Here is a 21,797-nt window from a genome sequence, read left to right as displayed (position 1 = left end):
AGTGAGCAGTAAGAAAGGTAGCATAATATTACACGCAACTCATTCCTCTCACAATGACACAGACAACGTGTGAAAACACCTACACAACGCCTTTCTTCAACTTTTTTCTATATTCCGGGATCAGTCACGTGTGTGATCAAAAATAATGTAAACTAGACATTGTTTTAGAAGAAAAGCAGTATACTAAGACCTGCATACATTTCTGCTAAAATGCTACAATGTCAATATCAATACGGATAGTAATGCTATTACAACCCCTTAAGGCCCCTTCACATTAAGCGACGCTGCAGCGATACCGACAACGATCTGGATCGCTGCAGCGTCGCCGTTTGGTCGCTGGAGAGCTGTCACACAGACGGCTCTCCAGCGACCAACGATCCCGAAGTCCCCGGGTAACCAGGGTAAACATCGGGTTACTAAGCGCAGGGCCGCGCTTAGTAACCCGATGTTTACCCTGGTTACCAGCGTAAAAGTAAAAAAAAAAAAAAAAAAAACACTACATACTTACCTACCGCTGTCTGTCCCCGGCGCTCAGCTTCTCTGCACTCCTCCTGCACTGACTGTGAGCACAGCGGCCGGAAAGCAGAGCGGTGACGTCACCGCTCTGCTTTCCGGCTGGCCGGCGCTCACAGTGCAGAGAAGCACAGCGCCGGGGACAGACACCGGAAGGTAAGTATGTAGTGTTTGTTTTTTTTACTTTTACGCTGGTAACCAGGGTAAACATCGGGTTACTAAGCGCGGCCCTGCGCTTAGTTACCCGATGTTTACCCTGGTTACCAGTGAAGACATCGCTGGATCGGTGTCACACACGCCGATCCAGCGATGTCCACGGGAGATCCAGCGACGAAATAAAGTTCTGGACTTTGTTCAGCGACCAACGATCTCCCAGCAGGGGCCTGATCGTTGGTCGCTGTCACACATAACGATTTCCTTAACGATATCATTGCTACGTCACAAAAAGCAATGATATCGTTAACGATATCGTTATGTGTGAAGGTACCTTTAGCGTGTGGCCACCCGTGGAGGGCAATTCCTAAAAGATGCAATGCAAAAGCATCACTGTGAATGACAGGTACACTCCTGCACCAAGGAGGAGAAACCTTCAAATACAAGGGGTTCCCTTTCTAATCTTCCCATCAGCACGGTCATGGTGCACATTACTGCTCCCACCTAGGGACCTAAAGGTGGCCATACACAGGAGATACCGGTCAGCCAAACATTCGTTCGGCAGACTATCAGATATCGGTAACGACTCCCCCATACCGGAGTGTTCAGCTTGGTCAAGCATGCACTTCTTTTCAATGGGGAGTGAGGAGAAAGACACTACCAAACACTGTGGGAGTAGATTATTATCTATGAAAAGGAGGATCGGACAGTGAGAGTTCAACTTCTCTTCTCCAACATTATTTCTCTAGGTAGAGTGGGGGCCCCCATACTCATCAGATGGCCAATGGTTACACCCGACTTTCAGCTGATGGGGATGGGAGCCTTAGGGCTCATACCCACTTGCGCGAGACTCGGATGAGTCTCACATGGCATTACCCAGCGCTGCACCCGGCACTCAGATCGGAGCGTGCGGCCACATAGGAATACATGCAGCCGCGCTGGGTATTGACGTGCAAGACTCATCCCAGTGTCGTGCAAGTGAGTATGAGCCCTTAGAGAAAGCTGTCCAGTATCAGTGCCTGTTAAAGAGGTCCCAAGAACAAAAGTACATTTTACTCTATAGATCTTGGAATAATAGCAGCTTCCACCATTGGATGTCTTAAAAAAATGTTCCTGTGCTGAGAAAATCTTATAAATGTTCCTCTGCTATGTACTGTGTAATGGACGCCCTCCCCTTGAAATTACAAGGGGCGGTCGCATGATAACACAGCCCCCAGAGGATATATGTGTTTTGTGGTCCTATTGCTTTAAATTGACAATTTTCAAAGGGTTAATACCATATTTTCCGGCGTATAAGATGACTTTTTAACCCCTGAAAATCTTCTCAAAAGTCGGGGATCGTCTTATACGCCGCGACATCATCTCCGATCCTTCGCGCAATGCATCCTTGGGAACGGAGGCCGCCGCTGGCACCGCTGAGAGTCGGGGGCCATCGGAAGGTAACTATAGCCATATTTTTTCTTTTTAGACTTTTTTTTTTTTTTTTCTTTACATGAATATGGATCCCAGGGCCAGAAGGAGAGTCTCCTTTCCTCCAGACCCTGGGAACTATCCGGACCGCACACGCCGTATAAGACGACACCCGGCGTATAAGATGACCGCCGTCTTATACGGCGAGTATATCCCACACTCCATATTTTATATGGAAAAGTTGGGGGTCGTCTTATACACCCAGTCGTATTATACACCCAAAAATACGGTACATTTCTGGTAAGCTGTGCTAATGCATGAGCAGGTTTTTTCTGGTTTTATCTGGTTTTCTTCCCGCACTTTTATCTTTATTTTGATTGGTTGTCAGTAAAAAATGCGGGAACAATTGTTCTATATAATCAGCTGTTTGAGCAGTTTACCATCAGTCATTTGACGAAGATCCCTTCTTCCCTTCATTTCTTATTATTTTATTTAACCTCTTTCTGACCTCGGACGGGATAGTACGTCCGAGGTCAGAACCCCCGCTTTGATGCAGGGCTCCGGCGGTGAGCCCGCATCAAAGCCGGGACTTGTCAGCTGTTTTGAACAGCTGACATGTGCCCGCAATAGCGGCTGGTGAAATCGCGATTCACCCGCCGCTATTAACTAGTTAAATGCCGCTGTCAAACGCTGACAGCGGCATTTAACCGGCGCTTCCAGACGGAAATGAGCGCATCGCCGACCCCCGTCACATGATCGGGGGTCAGCGATGCGTCAGAATGGTAACCATAGAGGTCCTTGAGACCTCTATGGTTACTGATGCCAGCCTGCTGTGAGCGCCACCCTGTGGTCGGCGCTCATAGCACACTTGCATTTCTGCTGCATAGCAGTGATCTGATGTTCGCTGCTATGTAGCAGAGCTGATCCAGTGGTGCCAGCTTCTAGCCTCCCATGGAGGCTATTGATGCATGGCAAAAGTTAAAAAAAAAGTTAAAAAAATGTGAAAAAAATAAAAAAAATATTAAAGTTCAAATCACCCCCTTTCGCCCCATTCAAAATAAAGAAAAAAAAAAAAAAAAAAGAAAATCAAACCTACATATATTTGGTATCACCGCATTCAGAATCGCCCGATCTAGCAATAAAAAAGGATTAACCTGATCGCTAAACGGCGTAGAGAGAAAAATATTCAAAACGCCAGAATTATGGTTTTTGGACACCGCGACATTGCATTGAAATGCAGTAACGGGCAATCAAAAGAACGTATCTGCACCAAAATGCTATCATTAAAAACGCCAGCTCAGCACGCAAAAAATAAGCCCTCACCCAACCCAAGATCATGAAAAAGTGGAGACGCTACAGGTATCGGAAAATGGCACAATTTTTTTTTTTTTTTAGCAAAGTTTGGATTTTTTTTTACCACTTAGATAAAAAATAACCTAGTCATGTTAGGTGTCTATGAACTCGTACTGACCTGGAGAATCATAATGGCAGCTCAGTTTTAGCATTTAGTGAACCTAGTAAAAAAAGCCAATCAAAAAACAAGTGTGGGATTGCACTTTTTTTGCAATTTCACCGCACTTGGAATTTTTTTCCCGTTTTCTAGTACACGACATGCTAAAACCAATGATGTCATTCAAAAGTACAAGTTGTTTCGCAAAAAATAAGCCCTCACATTGCCATATTGACGGAAAAATAACAAAGTTATGGCTCTGGGAAGGAGGGAAGCGAAAAACGAACACGGAAAAATGGAAAATCCCACGGTCATGAAGGGGTTATGGCTGTCGTGTCGTTTATTTGCGTTTCCGGGTGGATTTGGTATTGTTGGTATGATTTAATTCAGTTTATTCAATTTAAATGGATTATTCTTTGTGATGGAATGAAATAAATTTTAAAGAGTAACTCAAAATAAACGCCTCAGCCATTTTATTCCACAATGATTCTGGTTGTCATGTGTGATTTATTTGGCATAGTAAGTGGGGCTTTTGTAACCATGGCCGTGTCTGACCATACAGGGACATGGCCTGAACGTACCACAGCTCCTGGGCAGTAGAGGAAGCAAAAGACTATACAGACATTACAGCAGGGGATCATACCTGCTATTTGTGAGGTAAAACATTTCACTGCCTGTTTAAAAACAGATTTTACCTCATAGAATGAATTATTTATTGATCTCCATGCTGTAATGTCTGTATCCTCTCTTTTGCTTCCTGCCCGGGAGCTGTGGTACGATCAGACCCTCTTCCTGTATGGTCAGACACGGCCATTACACAGCAGGGGAACATTTAGGCTATGTGCACACGGTGCGGGTCCGCAGCAGCTTTCCATGCATTCACAGTACAATGTAAACCTGTGGAAAACGCAATCCACAGTGCCCATGCTGCGGAAAAAAAATGTGCGGAAACGCTGCGGGTTACATTCCACAGCATGTCAATTCTTTGTGCGGATTCCGCAGCGGTTTACACCTGCTCCATAATAGGAATCCGCAGGTGTAAAACCGCACAAATTCCGCATAAAAACTGTGGTAATTCCACAGTACTAGTCCTGCTGACAGGTTCTGTTTAACACATCCAAACGTGGAACTTATTTTTATTGAAAGATCTATTGATTAAAATGTACTTTGTTTGCAGGACAACCCCCTTCAAGACATGAGCAGTACTATTACTGCACATGTGGTGTCTCCCCCTTTGATGTGGGCTCCAGCGGTGAGCCCACATCAAAGTCGCAACATGTCAGCTGTTTTCTACAGCTGACATGTGCGCGCAATAGCGGCGGGTGAAATTGCGATTCACCCGCAGCTATTAACCTGTTAAATGCCGCTGTCAAACGCTGACAGCGGCACTTAACGGCTGCGCGGCCGGAAATGAGCGCATCGCCGACCCCCGTCACATGATCGGGGGTCGGCGATGTGTCAGGATGGTAACCATAGAGGTCCTTGAGACTTCTATGGTTACTGATGCCGGCCTGCTGTGAGCGCCCCCCTGTGGTCGGCGCTCATAGCACACCTGCAATTCAGCTACATAGCAGCGATCTGATGTTCGCTGCTATGTAGCTGAACCGATCGAGTGGGGCCAGCTTCTAGCCTCCCATGGAGGCTATTGAAGCATGGCAAAAGTAAAAAAAATTATGTTTTTAAAAATATGAAAAAAAATAAAATATGAAAGTTTAAATCACCCCCCTTTCGCCCCATCCAAAATATAATTAAAAAAAAAATCAAACCTGCACATATTTGGTATCGCCGCGTTCAGAATCGCCCGATCAGTAAAAATAAAGCATACACCTGATCGCTAAACAGCGTAGCGAGAAAAAAATTTGAAACGCCAGAATTACGGTTTTTTTGGTCGCCGCGACATTGCATTCAAATGCAATAATGGGCGATCAAAAGAGCATATCTTCACAAGTGTGGTATCATTAGAAACGTCAGCTCGGCACGCAAAAAACAAGCCCTCACATGGCCATATTGACGGAAAAATAAAAAAGTTATGGCTCTGGGAAGGAGGGGAGCGAAAAACGAAAAGACAAAAATGAAAAAGGGCCGCGGCATGAAGGGGTTAAAGGTATGTCACATGGACACATTATCTCATACATAATATTTTACCATAGTTTAAAAAAAATAAAAGCTCACTAAAGGAAATTAATGGTTAATTAAAAAGTTTAAAAAAATTGCTTCTCCATTAGTCCTGTACATAATGAAGTGCCAGTTTGCATAAGTGACCACAGCTTCATTTAATCCCAGTCCAAATGTAGGCTTGGGAGCCCCGTTTTACTACCAGTAATCTAGTGAACCGTGTATATATATAGTGAATAGTTACGGTAATACATGGTGATGATGATATTGATGTCATGTGACTGCTGTGGACAATCGCTGTCTACTCCATAGTTGATATTTTATAATGGTGCGTGACTGGTGTACTGTAAACCGAGACCAGCAGGGGACCACAGGAGTACCTGAGCTGGTAGGCGAAGCGTTTACTGCTGAATATAGAACGTTTTCTCACTTTAACACAACATAATGTGAGTCCTGTGGAGCTATACACCAATCACAAACATTGACTCTTCTACCTATTTGAATATCAATTAAAGAGAAACTGACATGTAAAAAAAAAAACATACTTAACCTGCAGATATGGGGTTAATCTGCAGGTTAAGAGAGTCCTTAAGCTGTTTTGTGCCTGCACAGAGAGCCCTACTGCAGAGAGGAAATTAACTGTATTACTCCCAGCAGCCTCCGGCTATTAGTCATGGAGGTCTGGCTTCAGTCACAACTCAGTGCACAGTGAACAGTGGCCCCTTGTACTGCCATATAGTGAGCTGGCTGTCAGTCAGTGACGGGTGCGTGGCTACAGCCCCCCCACTGTGCACTGAGCAGTAACAGAAGCTACATCGGCCCACCACTACGACTGAAAGCTTGAAGCCTCCCATGACTGACCGGTATCTCCTACACACATACAGGGAAGGATCCATCAGGGATAGGCTTTTTCGAATAGTCACTTGTGTGGCTTGGATGCCAAAGGTCATAGTACCACATTTAGGCCACACAATACCTGCAAACCCAGACTCATATTGAAAGGTAGCCAAGAACTGTGTCCTGGCCCCTATATATATACACAACTCCAAAATGATCATGTTCCAAAAGGAGGACACAGGAGCGTTATTTAAAAAAAAAAAAAATAATAAATATACAAAGTTTATTGAAAGATTCAATAAAAAACACACAAAAATACACCAAATGCGGACACCATTAACTGACATCCAGTACCATATCTATAACTATAAAGGTAAAACTCACATAAATACTTGTACATAGTAGTGTGGAAGGAAAGATCTACCGCATCAAAACCCCAGAACCATCAAGCCTGTTAATTTGACCCACTATCACAGCGTCATGCCTAATCTGGCTATTACATAGGGGCCAGACTTTTGGTGAGCCCGAGGTTCAGACCAACCTATGGGGAATCCCTGGAGAAACATCCAAATAGTGCCAACTGGCATCAAAGCTCACATAGGAGATAACACATAGTGGTTCTCTTACCCGGTACCGAAGTCCCCTGAATTGCGTGCCACCCCGACGCGCGTTTTGCTGCAATACTGCTCGCTTTATCAAGGGGAGGTTGATCACAGCAGCAAGAACAGTATGCAACCTATGTTAAAAAAAAAAAAAAACGGTCCCAGGCACACTGAAGAAATGACTGTACCACTAGCTCCATGACCCAATCAATATATCACGGTATGAAAGCGCAGACAAATGATAAGCCATATAGTGGAATTATGAGCAGCACTACGGGGCCTGGCCATGCCTGCAGCACGGTGTCCTTCTTCGCTCCCTCAGGCTGTGCTGCTCCACACAGGCATCTTACACATAAAAGGACAAAGCGTGGCGCAGTTATTAGTACATGGGACACTATGACTACACAGGGACATGTTTATGGCGAGCACACCACAACAGATCCGAGGTGAGGAGGCCGCTATACCGGAGGACCACCAACACATCAGGTGCAGTCCTTTACTATCTACGCTGAGGTCCATGAGAGCCATCAGCAGTTTGCCTGCACACAGCCAGCTCCTGGGCGTCCTGCAATGTAATGTGACATAAGCTTATGACACACCAGCGTCACACACCCTGACATCTGAGCACAAGAAACACTTCCCCTCCACACCTTCCCACTTAGTGTGCAGCCAATCCGCCAGCACTGCCGCTTCCACCAATCACTGGGTCACGCTTTCCCCACCAGCTCTGCAGAATGTCAGGGAAACTACTATTGGCTTCACCGTGCTGTGCCAGGGCAGCAGCAAGCAAAATTATCTGCTACCTAAGATTACTCAATGATATGCAACCCAACAAAATGGAGATTGTAGTCACACCAGCAGTGGCCGTCCCTGCACAGCATCGGAGGGGGATCACACCCAGCAGGTCCTCCATTCAGAGGGGACCCTCACAGCAGGACAACCCACACAGAGAGTTCAATGCCGTCATTAACTATTATGCCAACTGCGAAACACAAGAAAGCTGGGCTAACCCCTTAGTGACTGCATGCGTAGGAAGACAGTCGGGCATGAAGGGATCAAATGTTAGGCCCATTTAAAACTGCAGCAACAGAAAAAGTACAGTGCCGGGTACAGGGTCAGGTGTCAGTGAGGGCAGCAAGTCCAGCAGAGGGCGCCACACAAATGACAGCACACCACTTCTGCACCCTGTCCTGTCCTGTGGTCAGTGACAAACTATAGAACAAGAATGATGTAGTGCTGAGCCGCCATCACACCAGAACCAGCACACTGGACCTAGTGCATGAAACAAGCATGAAAGCAGAGATGTTACTGGTGACCAGAAATCCAGCTAATGTAATACTGGGTCATGGCTTCCCAAGCATGAACCATACAAGTGTCCCCAGCAGATCTCGTCTTCTTGGTTTCCTTATACTACCCAGGCAATGCTAGGGAATTCCTGAAAAATTACGTGTGAGGGGCCGCGAGCACTGGAGTTGGGGGAACACTGCCCTACAAGGTGTAATAACATGGGCTGAACAGCTGTGAAGAAGGACTGGGCACACTTCTGGATAACTGACAGCACATCTCACATCACGAAAAGAAAAGGGGCACTACAGGGCATTCCCACCAGGACCAGTCACATCAGGAAAAGGGGCACTACAGGGCATTCCCACCAGGACCAGTCACATCAGGAATAGGGGCACTACAGGGCATTCCCACCAGCAACAGTCACATCAGGAATAGGGGCACTACAGGGCATTCCCATCAGCACCAGTCACATCAGGAATAGGGGCACTACAGGGCATTCCCATCAGCACCAGTCACATCAGGAATAGGGGCACTACAGGGCATTCCCACCAGGACCAGTCACATCAGGAATAGGGGCACTACAGGGCATTCCCACCAGGACCAGTCACATCAGGAATAGGGGCACTACAGGGCATTCCCATCAGCACCAGTCACATCAGGAATAGGGGCACTACAGGGCATTCCCACCAGGACCAGTCACATCAGGAATAGGGCATTACAGGGCATTCCCATCAGCACCAGTCACATCAGGAATAGGGGCACTACAGGGCATTCCCACCAGGACCAGTCACATCAGGAAAGGGGCACTACAGGGCATTCCCACCAGGACCAGTCACATCAGGAATAGGGGGCACTACAGGGCATTCCCACCAGCACCAGTCACATCAGGAATAGGGGCACTACAGGGCATTCCCACCAGCACCAGTCACATCAGGAATAGGGGCACTGCAGGGATTTCCCACCAGGACCAGTCACATCAGGAATAGGGCACTACAGGGCATTCCCACCAGCACCAGTCACATCAGGAATAGGAGCACTACAGGGCATTCCCACCAGGACCAGTCACATCAGGAATAGGGGCACTACAGGGTATTCCCATCAGGACCAGTCACATCAGGAATAGGAGCACTACAGGGCATTCCCACCAGGACCAGTCACATCAGGAATAGGGGCACTACAGGGCATTCCCACCAGGACCAGTCACATCAGGAATAGGGGCACTACAGGGCATTCCCACCAGCAACAGTCACATCAGGAAAAGGGGCACTACAGGGCATTCCCACCAGCACCAGTCACATCAGGAAAAGGGGCACTACAGGGCATTCCCACCAGGACCAGTCACATCAGGAATAGGGCACTACAGGGCATTCCCACCAGGACCAGTCACATCAGGAATAGGGCACTACAGGGCATTCCCACCAGGACCAGTCACATCAGGAATAGGGCACTACAGGGCATTCCCACCAGGACCAGTCACATCAGGAATAGGGCACTACAGGGCATTCCCACCAGGACCAGTCACATCAGGAATAGGGCACTACAGGGCATTCCCACCAGGACCAGTCACATCAGGAATAGGGCACTACAGGGCATTCCCATCAGGACCAGTCACATCAGGAATAGGGCACTACAGGGCATTCCCACCAGGACCAGTCACATCAGGAAAAGGGGCACTACAGGGCATTCCCACCAGGACCAGTCACATCAGGAATAGGGCACTACAGGGCATTCCCACCAGCACCAGTCACATCAGGAAAAGGGGCACTACAGGGCATTCCCATCAGGACCAGTCACATCAGGAATAGGGGCACTACAGGGCATTCCCACCAGCACCAGTCACATCAGGAATAGAGCACTACAGGGCATTCCCATCAGGACCAGTCACATAAGGAATAGGGCACTACAGGGCATTCCCACCAGCACCAGTCACATCAGGAAAAGGGGCACTACAGGGCATTCCCATCAGGACCAGTCACATCAGGAATAGGGGCACTACAGGGCATTCCCACCAGCACCAGTCACATCAGGAATAGGGCACTACAGGGCATTCCCATCAGGACCAGTCACATAAGGAATAGGGCACTACAGGGCATTCCCATCAGGACCAGTCACATAAGGAATAGGGCACTACAGGGCATTCCCACCAGGACCAGTCACATCAGGAATAGGGCACTACAGGGCATTCCCACCAGGACCAGTCACATCAGGAATAGGGCACTACAGGGCATTCCCATCAGGACCAGTCACATCAGGAATAGGGCACTACAGGGCATTCCCACCAGGACCAGTCACATCAGGAAAAGGGGCACTACAGGGCATTCCCACCAGGACCAGTCACATCAGGAATAGGGCACTACAGGGCATTCCCACCAGCACCAGTCACATCAGGAAAAGGGGCACTACAGGGCATTCCCATCAGGACCAGTCACATCAGGAATAGGGGCACTACAGGGCATTCCCACCAGCACCAGTCACATCAGGAATAGAGCACTACAGGGCATTCCCATCAGGACCAGTCACATAAGGAATAGGGCACTACAGGGCATTCCCACCAGCACCAGTCACATCAGGAAAAGGGGCACTACAGGGCATTCCCATCAGGACCAGTCACATCAGGAATAGGAGCACTACAGGGCATTCCCACCAGGACCAGTCACATCAGGAATAGGGGCACTACAGGGCATTCCCACCAGGACCAGTCACATCAGGAATAGGGGCACTACAGGGCATTCCCACCAGCACCAGTCACATCAGGAAAAGGGGCACTACAGGGCATTCCCACCAGCACCAGTCACATCAGGAAAAGGGGCACTACAGGGCATTCCCACCAGGACCAGTCACATCAGGAATAGGGGCACTACAGGGCATTCCCACCAGGACCAGTCACATCAGGAATAGGGGCACTACAGGGCATTCCCACCAGGACCAGTCACATCAGGAATAGGGGCACTACAGGGCATTCCCACCAGCACCAGTCACATCAGGAATAGGGCACTACAGGGCATTCCCATCAGGACCAGTCACATAAGGAATAGGGCACTACAGGGCATTCCCACCAGCACCAGTCACATCAGGAATAGGGCACTACAGGGCATTCCCACCAGGACCAGTCACATCAGGAATAGGGCACTACAGGGCATTCCCACCAGCACCAGTCACATCAGGAATAGGGCACTACAGGGCATTCCCATCAGGACCAGTCACATAAGGAATAGGGCACTACAGGGCATTCCCACCAGCACCAGTCACATCAGGAAAAGGGGCACTACAGGGCATTCCCATCAGGACCAGTCACATCAGGAATAGGGCACTACAGGGCATTCCCACCAGGACCAGTCACATCAGGAAAAGGGGCACTACAGGGCATTCCCACCAGGACCAGTCACATCAGGAATAGGGCACTACAGGGCATTCCCACCAGCACCAGTCACATCAGGAAAAGGGGCACTACAGGGCATTCCCATCAGGACCAGTCACATCAGGAATAGGGGCACTACAGGGCATTCCCACCAGCACCAGTCACATCAGGAATAGAGCACTACAGGGCATTCCCATCAGGACCAGTCACATAAGGAATAGGGCACTACAGGGCATTCCCACCAGCACCAGTCACATCAGGAAAAGGGGCACTACAGGGCATTCCCATCAGGACCAGTCACATCAGGAATAGGGGCACTACAGGGCATTCCCACCAGCACCAGTCACATCAGGAATAGGGCACTACAGGGCATTCCCATCAGGACCAGTCACATAAGGAATAGGGCACTACAGGGCATTCCCATCAGGACCAGTCACATAAGGAATAGGGCACTACAGGGCATTCCCACCAGGACCAGTCACATCAGGAATAGGGCACTACAGGGCATTCCCACCAGGACCAGTCACATCAGGAATAGGGCACTACAGGGCATTCCCATCAGGACCAGTCACATCAGGAATAGGGCACTACAGGGCATTCCCACCAGGACCAGTCACATCAGGAAAAGGGGCACTACAGGGCATTCCCACCAGGACCAGTCACATCAGGAATAGGGCACTACAGGGCATTCCCACCAGCACCAGTCACATCAGGAAAAGGGGCACTACAGGGCATTCCCATCAGGACCAGTCACATCAGGAATAGGGGCACTACAGGGCATTCCCACCAGCACCAGTCACATCAGGAATAGAGCACTACAGGGCATTCCCATCAGGACCAGTCACATAAGGAATAGGGCACTACAGGGCATTCCCACCAGCACCAGTCACATCAGGAAAAGGGGCACTACAGGGCATTCCCATCAGGACCAGTCACATCAGGAATAGGAGCACTACAGGGCATTCCCACCAGGACCAGTCACATCAGGAATAGGGGCACTACAGGGCATTCCCACCAGGACCAGTCACATCAGGAATAGGGGCACTACAGGGCATTCCCACCAGCAACAGTCACATCAGGAAAAGGGGCACTACAGGGCATTCCCACCAGCACCAGTCACATCAGGAAAAGGGGCACTACAGGGCATTCCCACCAGGACCAGTCACATCAGGAATAGGGGCACTACAGGGCATTCCCACCAGGACCAGTCACATCAGGAATAGGGGCACTACAGGGCATTCCCACCAGGACCAGTCACATCAGGAATAGGGGCACTACAGGGCATTCCCACCAGCACCAGTCACATCAGGAATAGGGCACTACAGGGCATTCCCATCAGGACCAGTCACATAAGGAATAGGGCACTACAGGGCATTCCCACCAGCACCAGTCACATCAGGAATAGGGCACTACAGGGCATTCCCACCAGGACCAGTCACATCAGGAATAGGGCACTACAGGGCATTCCCACCAGCACCAGTCACATCAGGAATAGGGCACTACAGGGCATTCCCATCAGGACCAGTCACATAAGGAATAGGGCACTACAGGGCATTCCCACCAGCACCAGTCACATCAGGAAAAGGGGCACTACAGGGCATTCCCATCAGGACCAGTCACATCAGGAATAGGAGCACTACAGGGCATTCCCACCAGGACCAGTCACATCAGGAATAGGGGCACTACAGGGCATTCCCACCAGGACCAGTCACATCAGGAATAGGGCACTACAGGGCATTCCCACCAGGACCAGTCACATCAGGAATAGGGGCACTACAGGGCATTCCCACCAGCACCAGTCACATCAGGAATAGGGCACTACAGGGCATTCCCACCAGCAACAGTCACATCAGGAAAAGGGGCACTACAGGGCATTCCCACCAGCACCAGTCACATCAGGAAAAGGGGCACTACAGGGCATTCCCACCAGGACCAGTCACATCAGGAATAGGGGCACTACAGGGCATTCCCACCAGGACCAGTCACATCAGGAATAGGGGCACTACAGGGCATTCCCACCAGGACCAGTCACATCAGGAATAGGGGCACTACAGGGCATTCCCACCAGCACCAGTCACATCAGGAATAGGGCACTACAGGGCATTCCCATCAGGACCAGTCACATAAGGAATAGGGCACTACAGGGCATTCCCACCAGCACCAGTCACATCAGGAATAGGGCACTACAGGGCATTCCCACCAGGACCAGTCACATCAGGAATAGGGCACTACAGGGCATTCCCACCAGCACCAGTCACATCAGGAATAGGGCACTACAGGGCATTCCCATCAGGACCAGTCACATCAGGAATAGGGCACTACAGGGCATTCCCATCAGGACCAGTCACATAAGGAATAGGGCACTACAGGGCATTCCCACCAGGACCAGTCACATCAGGAAAAGGGGCACTACAGGGCATTCCCACCAGCACCAGTCACATCAGGAATAGGGCACTACAGGGCATTCCCATCAGGACCAGTCACATAAGGAATAGGGCACTACAGGGCATTCCCACCAGGACCAGTCACATCAGGAAAAGGGGCACTACAGGGCATTCCCACCAGCACCAGTCACATCAGGAATAGGGCACTACAGGGCATTCCCATCAGGACCAGTCACATAAGGAATAGGGCACTACAGGGCATTCCCACCAGGACCAGTCACAACTAGAATACAGGCAGTGTGCCAACACAAGACCCCCTCCCCATACAGGCCCATCCTCGTTACACACATTATAATGAGGTCAGTGTATGGGAACCTGGTGATGAGGGGGTCACAGGGGCCATGAGTGCGGCACCTGGGCAGTGCCACATGACCCGCTCACCTTACTTAAGGCCATGTTCACACTGACTTTCTACAAGTGGTTGTTGAAGCGGATCCACTTATAAACCGACCCCATAAACCCCTTCACCTCCTCCCTGATTGGAGTCTGAATCCGATCACAGCCCCCTATGTGAACATAGCCTGAACCAGCGGGAAAGTGATGGCAAGTGTCCGAGGCTGGCAGAGGGCACACACCCGCGGGCGAGGCGGCAGCTGCCGAGAAGCCGCGAGCGGCGGAAGGTAAACACCAGCCACGCCCCCCACCGCGCGCTCCCCAGCGGCAGCATGGGGCCCCGCTCCTCCACCTGGTGCTGCCCTGGGCACTGCCAGCCATGTTACGTGTGCCACACAAGTGCACATGGAGGGCCGGGCTGCAGCAGCATGGAGCCAGCCTGTGCCCGGGCGCTGCACCGAGCATGACGGGGCAGGAGGTGCCCAGTGCCGCAGTCATTAATAAGGAGTTTAGCAGTAAACAAGCCCTGGCAGCGGGAGGAAAAGTTGCAGTTGCCATGTCTCCCCTCTGCCTGGCCACCCCGCGCCGTGCCCACTGCCGCCGTCATTCCAGCACACCCGGGCCCCGCGGCTCTTACCTTGCGGGCTCTGCTGTCCGCGCTGTGGGAGACGCTCAGGTTAGAAGAGGGGAGGATCCCACGGAAAACACGGGGCAGCCCCGGAGCCTGCTCGCCACATACTGTGCCAGGGACACGGCGGCGGCGGCGACAAAGTAACTCCGGTGTGTCACAGCCGAGTGCGCGGCCCCCGGTGCAATGGCCGCTGCGGCCCCCTCCGGCCGGGAGCCCTCCGCACATCCATATTTCTGTGTGCGTGTGTCTGCTGCTATGAATGGTTGCAGGCGGCTCTGCTGGGAAAGGGGGTGGGTGCTGCTCGGCTTACTTCGCCCTGTGTCACTCTCCACCGGGGAGGGGGTGTAACCGGTCCGCTCCCCGACACTCAGCGCCGCACGCACTTTAGTCACACTCGTGTGGCACCGCGGCGCCCTCTCCTCGGAGTTCGGGCACTACTGGTGGCCGCTCACTTGTGCCCCCCGAGCGCGTCCTTCTAGAAGTCTCCCACCTCCTCCTCCTCCCATCACCTCCACTAGTGATGCTCAGGAGCCGAGTGACGTACTTCTTATTGGGCTCTGCTGCCTCCACCATCCAGGATCTGATGAGAGGGACGGTGACAGGGCGGGGCGAGGGCTGAGGAAGTCACCGACCACACTACTGTGCGCACACTGTACCTGCTGATAGTGCCACTGTGTGCCAGGGGACCTATGGCATTACTGTGCGCACTGTACCTGCTGATAGTGCAACTGTATGCCAGGGGACGGCCAGTGTCTGTATACTATGGCATTACTGTGTGCACACTGTACCTGCTGATAGTGCCACTGTGTGCGGGGGGACCTATGGCATTACTGTGCGCACACTGTACCTGCTGAGTTCCACTGCATGCCAGGGGACAGCCAGTGCCTGTATACTATGGCATTACTGTGTGCACACTGTACCTTCTGAGTGCCACTGTATGCGGGGGGCGGCCAGTGCCTGTACACTATGGCATTACTGTGTGCACACTGTACCTGCTGATAGTGCCACTGTGTGCCGGGGGCGGCCAGTGCCTGTGTATAGTATGGCATTACTGTGCGCACTGTACCTGCTGATAGTGCCACTGTGTGCGGGGGGACCTATGGCATTACTGTGCACACACTGTACCTGCTGATAGTGCCACTGTGTGCCAGGGGACCTATGGCATTACTGTGCGCACACTGTACCTGCTGATATTGCCACTATCCCGGGGGAGCGGCCAGTGCCTGTGTATAGTATGGCATTACTGTGCGCACACTGTACCTGCTGATAGTGCCACTGTATGCCGGGGGAGCGGCCAGTGCCTGTGTATACTATGGCATTACTGTGCGTACACTGTACCTGCTGATAGTGCCACTGTATGCCAAGGGACGGCCAGTGTCTGTATACTATGGCATTACTGTGCGCACACTGTACCTGCTGATAGTGCCACTGCATGCCGGGGGGCGGCCAGTGTCTGTGTATAGTATGGCATCACTGTGTGCACACTGTACCTGCTGATAGTGCCACTGCATGCCGGGGGGAGGCCAGTGTCTGTGTATAGTATGGCATCACTGTGTGCACACTGTACCTGCTGATAGTGCCACTGCATGCCGGGGGGAGGCCAGTGTCTGTGTATAGTATGGCATTACTGCATGCACACTGTACTTGCTGATAGTGCCACCGTATGCCGGGGACCAGGGAGCAGTCAGTGTCTGTGTATAGTATGGCATTACTGTGCGCACACTCTACCTACTGATAGTGCCACTGTATGCTGGGGGGGTGGCCAGTGTCTGTGTATAGTATGGCATTACTGCATGCACACTGTACTTGCTGATAGTGCCACCGTATGCCGGGGACCAGGGAGCAGCCAGTGTCTGTGTATAGTATGGCATTACTGTGCGCACACTGTACATGCTGATAGTGCCACTGCATGCCGGGAGCTGCCAGTGTCTGTGTATAGTATGGCATTACTGTGTGCACACTGTTCCTGCTGATAGTGCCACTGTATGCCGGGGGGCGGCCAGTGTCTGTGTATAGTATGGCATCACTGTGTGCACACTGTACCTGCTGAGAGTGCCACTGTATGCCGGGGACCAGGCAGCGGCCAGTGCCTGTATACTATGGCATTACTGTGTGCACACTGTACCTGCTGAGAGTGCCACTGACTGTATGTCGGGGACCAGGGGGCGGCCAGTGTCAGTGTATACTATGGCACTACTGTGTGCACACTGTACCTGCTGATCCTGGCCACTGACTGCATGCCAGGGACCTAAGGATGGCCAATGTCTGCGTACACTATACATACTACGGAATTACTGTGTGCACACATGTACCTGCTGATCCTGGCCACTGACTGCATGCTGGGGACCAGAGGGCGGCCAGTGTCTGTGTGTACTGTGGCACTACTGTGTGCACATATGTACCTACTGATCCTGGCCACTAACTGCATGCCAGGGACAAGAGAGCGGCTAATACCTGTGTGTACTATGGCATTACTGTGTGCACAGATAAGTGCTTGTCACAAAATTAGAATATCATCAGAAAGTTAATTTATTTCAGTTCTTCAGTACAAAAAGTGAAACTCATATGTTATACAGAGTCATTACACACAGAGTGATCTATTCCCAGTGTTTATTTCTGTTAATGTTGATGATTATGGCTTACAGCCAATGAAAGCCCAAAAGTCATTATCTCAGTAAATTAGAATACTTTATAACACCAGCTTGAAAAATTATTTTAAAATCAGAAATGTTGGCTTACTGAAATATATGTTCAGTAAATGTACTCATTACTTGATCGGGACTCCTTTTACATCAATTACTGCATCAATGCGGCGTGGCATGCAGGCGATCAGCCTGTGGCACTGCTGAGGTGTTATGGAAGCCCAGGTTGCTTTGATAGCAGCTCGTCTGCATTGTTGGGTCTGGTGTCTCTCATCTTCCTCTTGACAATACCCCATAGATTCTCTATGCGGTTAAGGTCAGGAGAGTTTGCTGTCCAATCAAGCACAGTGATACTGTTGAAAACACCTTGGATCACTGAGCAACAGTCCAGTTCTTTTTCTCCTTGTCCCAGGTAAGACGCTTCTGGCATTGTCTATTGGTCATGAGTGGCTTGACACAAGGAATGTGACACTTGTAGCCCATGTTCTGGATACATCCGTGTATGGTGGCTCTTGAAGCAATGACTCCAGCAGCAGACCACTCCTTGTGAATCTCCCCCAAGTTTTTAATTGCCTTTTCTTAACAATCCTTTTAAGGCTGCAGTTATCCCGGCTGCTTGTGCACCTTTTTTTACCACACTTTCTCCTTCCACTCAACTTTCCATTTATATGCTTGGATACAGCACTCTGGGAACAGCCAGCTTCTTTAGCAATGACATTTGTGGCTTACCCTCCTTGTGGAGTGTGTCAATGACTGCCTTCTGGACATCTGTCAAGTCCGCAGTCTTCCCCATGATTGTGGAACCTACTGAAACAGACTAAGGGGCCTTTTTAAACGCTTAGGAAGCCTTTACAGGTGTTTTTTTTTTGTTATTCTAATTTACTGAGATAATGACTTTTGGGGTTTCATTGGCTGTAAGCCATAATCATCAACATCAACAGAAATAAATACTTGAAATAGATCACCCTGTAATGACTCTATATGATATGAGTTTCAATTTTTGCATTGCAAAACTGAAATAAATTAACTTTTTGATGATATTCTAATTTAGTGAGAAGCACTTGTATGTACCTGCTGATCTTGGCCACTGACTGTATGCCGGGGACCACAGGGCAGCCAATGTCTGTGTATGCTATACATACTACAGCATTACTGTGTGCACACATGTACCTGCTGATCCTGACCACTGACTGCATGCCGGGGACCACAGGGCGGCCAATGTCTGTGTATACTATACAGTGGGGAAAATAAAGTATTTCATCCCTTGCTAATTTTGTAACTTTGCCCACTAACAAAGACATGAACAGTCTATAATTTTAAGGGTAGGTCATTTTTAAAATTGAGATAGAATATCAAAAATGAAATCCAGAAATCAGATTGTATAAATTATATAAATTTGCATTTTGCAGTGAGAAATAAGTATTTGATCCCCTACCCACCATTAAGGGTATGTGCACAGGTTGCAGACTTGCCTATGGAATTTTCTGCGCAGATTCTGCATTTCTTGGCAGAAAACGCAGGTAAAAATGATGGACACTCATTTTTCTTAGCTGCTTTTTTCATGCCATAATACAAATTCTAACAGTCTATTCAGTAGGACTATCAGCTGTGTATCCACCAGACTTCTGCTCAACACAATTGATGGTCCCAACCCCATTTATAAGGCAAGAAATCCCACTTATTAAACCTGACAGGGCACACCTGTGAAGTGAAAACCATTTCCGGTGGCTACCTCTTGAAGCTCATCAAGAGAATGCCAAGAGTGTGCAAAGCAGTCATCAAAGTAAAAGGTGGCTACTTTGATGAACCTAGAATATAAAACATTTTCAGTTGTTTCACAATTTTTTGTTAAGTATATAATTCCACATGTGTTAATTCATAGTTTTGATGCCTTCAGTGTGAATTTACAATTTGCATAGTCATGAAAATACAGAAAAATCTTTAAATGAGAAGGTGTGTCCAAACTTTTGCTCTGTACTGTATCTATCTATAGATATATCTATCTATCGATATATCGATAGATAATACCAAGCCCGATGTTTAGTAATAAACATAATAAAATGGTACATAAAGACTTAAATAAAGACACACAAAATCTGCGTTAGGCCGGGGTCACACTTGTGAGAAACCATCGTGAGTCTTGCACTTCAACACCCGGCACTAGAGACCAGAGTGTTCAGCTGCATAGAAATACATGCAGCTGCATGCTCTGGTCCCGAATGCCGGCGGCAGTGCCGGGTATTGATGCAAGAGACTCATGCGAGTTTCTCACAAGTGTGACCCTGGCCTTAAAGGCAATATCTGTTTAATTTATAAAAAAATTTAAAAATGACGGGGCTCCCGTACAATTTTCTGCACCAGAGAGGGAAAGCCAGTGACTAGAGGCCGATGTTTATAGCCTAGGAAGGGTACAAACACCAGCTCACAGCTGCCCCAGAAATGGCGCATCTGTAAGATACACCAATTCCGTCACTTAGCCTCTCTCTTCCCACTGCCCTGTAGCGGTGGCATATGGGGTAATAAGGGGTTAATGTCACCTTTAAATTGTAAGGTGACATCAAGCTGGCTTAGTAATGGAGAGGTCAATAAGATACCTATCCATTACTAATCCTATAGTTAATGGGTTAAGTAAACACAGTCAGTATTGTAATGAAATAAAACATCACACAGTTTTGCCATCTTTATTGTTCTCCCAATCCATGCAGCGCCCTCTATCTCCTGAAAAAAAAAAATAAACCATCACAAATACTCCCTGGCCCGACGCAGTCTATTTAATAACGAGTGTCCCATGATGATCTCCCCTATAGAGCTGTCACATCAGGAGATGTGACGCTCTATAGACCTGCAGTGACACACTGGCAGGAGACAATGGCTCCTGCAGTGTTATCACTGAGGGTTCAATAGCCTCTCACTTTACAGCACTGCTGCGTGAGAATTTTCCCATGCAGCAATGCCGCAAGTGACAGTATGAACTCTGCACTCACAGCGGTGGAGGGATACAGTGCGGAAGGATGCCTTCCATCATTGTGTCACCGAACCCCTGGAGAGTGGTCACATCTGCCGATGTGACAGTTCTCCACGGGAGATCGTCGTGCAACACTCGTTATTAAATGGATTACATCGGATCAGGGAGTATACTGTTGATTTTTTATTTTAAATTTATTTGCAGGTGATCGAGGGCTTCGGGGATTAACTGTATGGTGAGTATGTACTGTATTTCTATATGTATGTACTGTGTATGTGTTTCTTTTGTTTGTTTTTTTACACTTGAACACCGTAGCCGGATGGTGGGACCACTACTGTTCCATCACTTGGCTAGCTGTCACTATAGCAGGCATAGCCGGATGGGATTAATAGTCCCATCGGACGATGCTTGCCTACACACAAACACACACACAGTCCCGCACACACATACAGCCCTGCACACACACACATACACAGCCCCGTACACACACACACACACAGCCTGTAGACACCCGCAGACGAACACACACACGCACACCCCGGCAGACACACACAAACACCCGCACACAGACACACACAAACACCCGCACACAGACACGCACATCTCCGCACACACACAGTCTCCGCCCACACACTCTTTCTCCTCCGGATCTGCAGTGTTTCTCGCAGGCACATCCGCAGCAAAACTGCAGATTCTTTTTTAAACCTGCGGTTTTGCTGCAGATTTGCCTGACTCAATGGAAGTCAATGGATGTAGAAATGCTGCAGATCTGCAAAAAGAATTGACATGCTGTGAAAAATTAAACGCTGCAATTCGGCATGTTGTTTTCCAAAGCATGTGCACAACAATTCTCAATTTCCCATTGACTAACATTGCTTGTGCACTACACTGTGGATTTTATGCAATTCCACGCTTCCAAAAACGCTGCGGATCCGCATAAAAATCCGCAACGTGTGCACATAGCCTAAGAATTCTGGCTCCTACAGACCAGTTAGACTCTCCTAATCAATTAGTTACCTGCATTAAAGATAGCTGTCTTACATAGCTACCTTTATAA

General features: G+C 49.3%; 1 protein-coding gene across 1 annotated transcript in view; it reads right to left on the bottom strand.

Annotated features, from left to right (window-relative positions):
• The window catches only part of JADE2 (jade family PHD finger 2), a 374,376-nt gene extending 358,617 nt beyond the window's left edge, over positions 1-15,759 (bottom strand). The window contains exon 1 of the mRNA XM_069763847.1: positions 15,140-15,759. Within this exon, the coding sequence (XP_069619948.1) occupies positions 15,140-15,358 (219 nt within the window). The 5' untranslated portion in view covers positions 15,359-15,759. The remainder of the gene's footprint in view (positions 1-15,139) is intronic.
• Positions 15,760-21,797: the final 6,038 nt, after the last annotated feature.

Source organism: Ranitomeya imitator, chromosome 4 (genome assembly GCF_032444005.1).
Source record: "Ranitomeya imitator isolate aRanImi1 chromosome 4, aRanImi1.pri, whole genome shotgun sequence".
Taxonomy (NCBI): Eukaryota; Metazoa; Chordata; class Amphibia; order Anura; family Dendrobatidae; genus Ranitomeya; species Ranitomeya imitator.
This window is presented reverse-complemented; position numbering and strand designations above follow the sequence as displayed.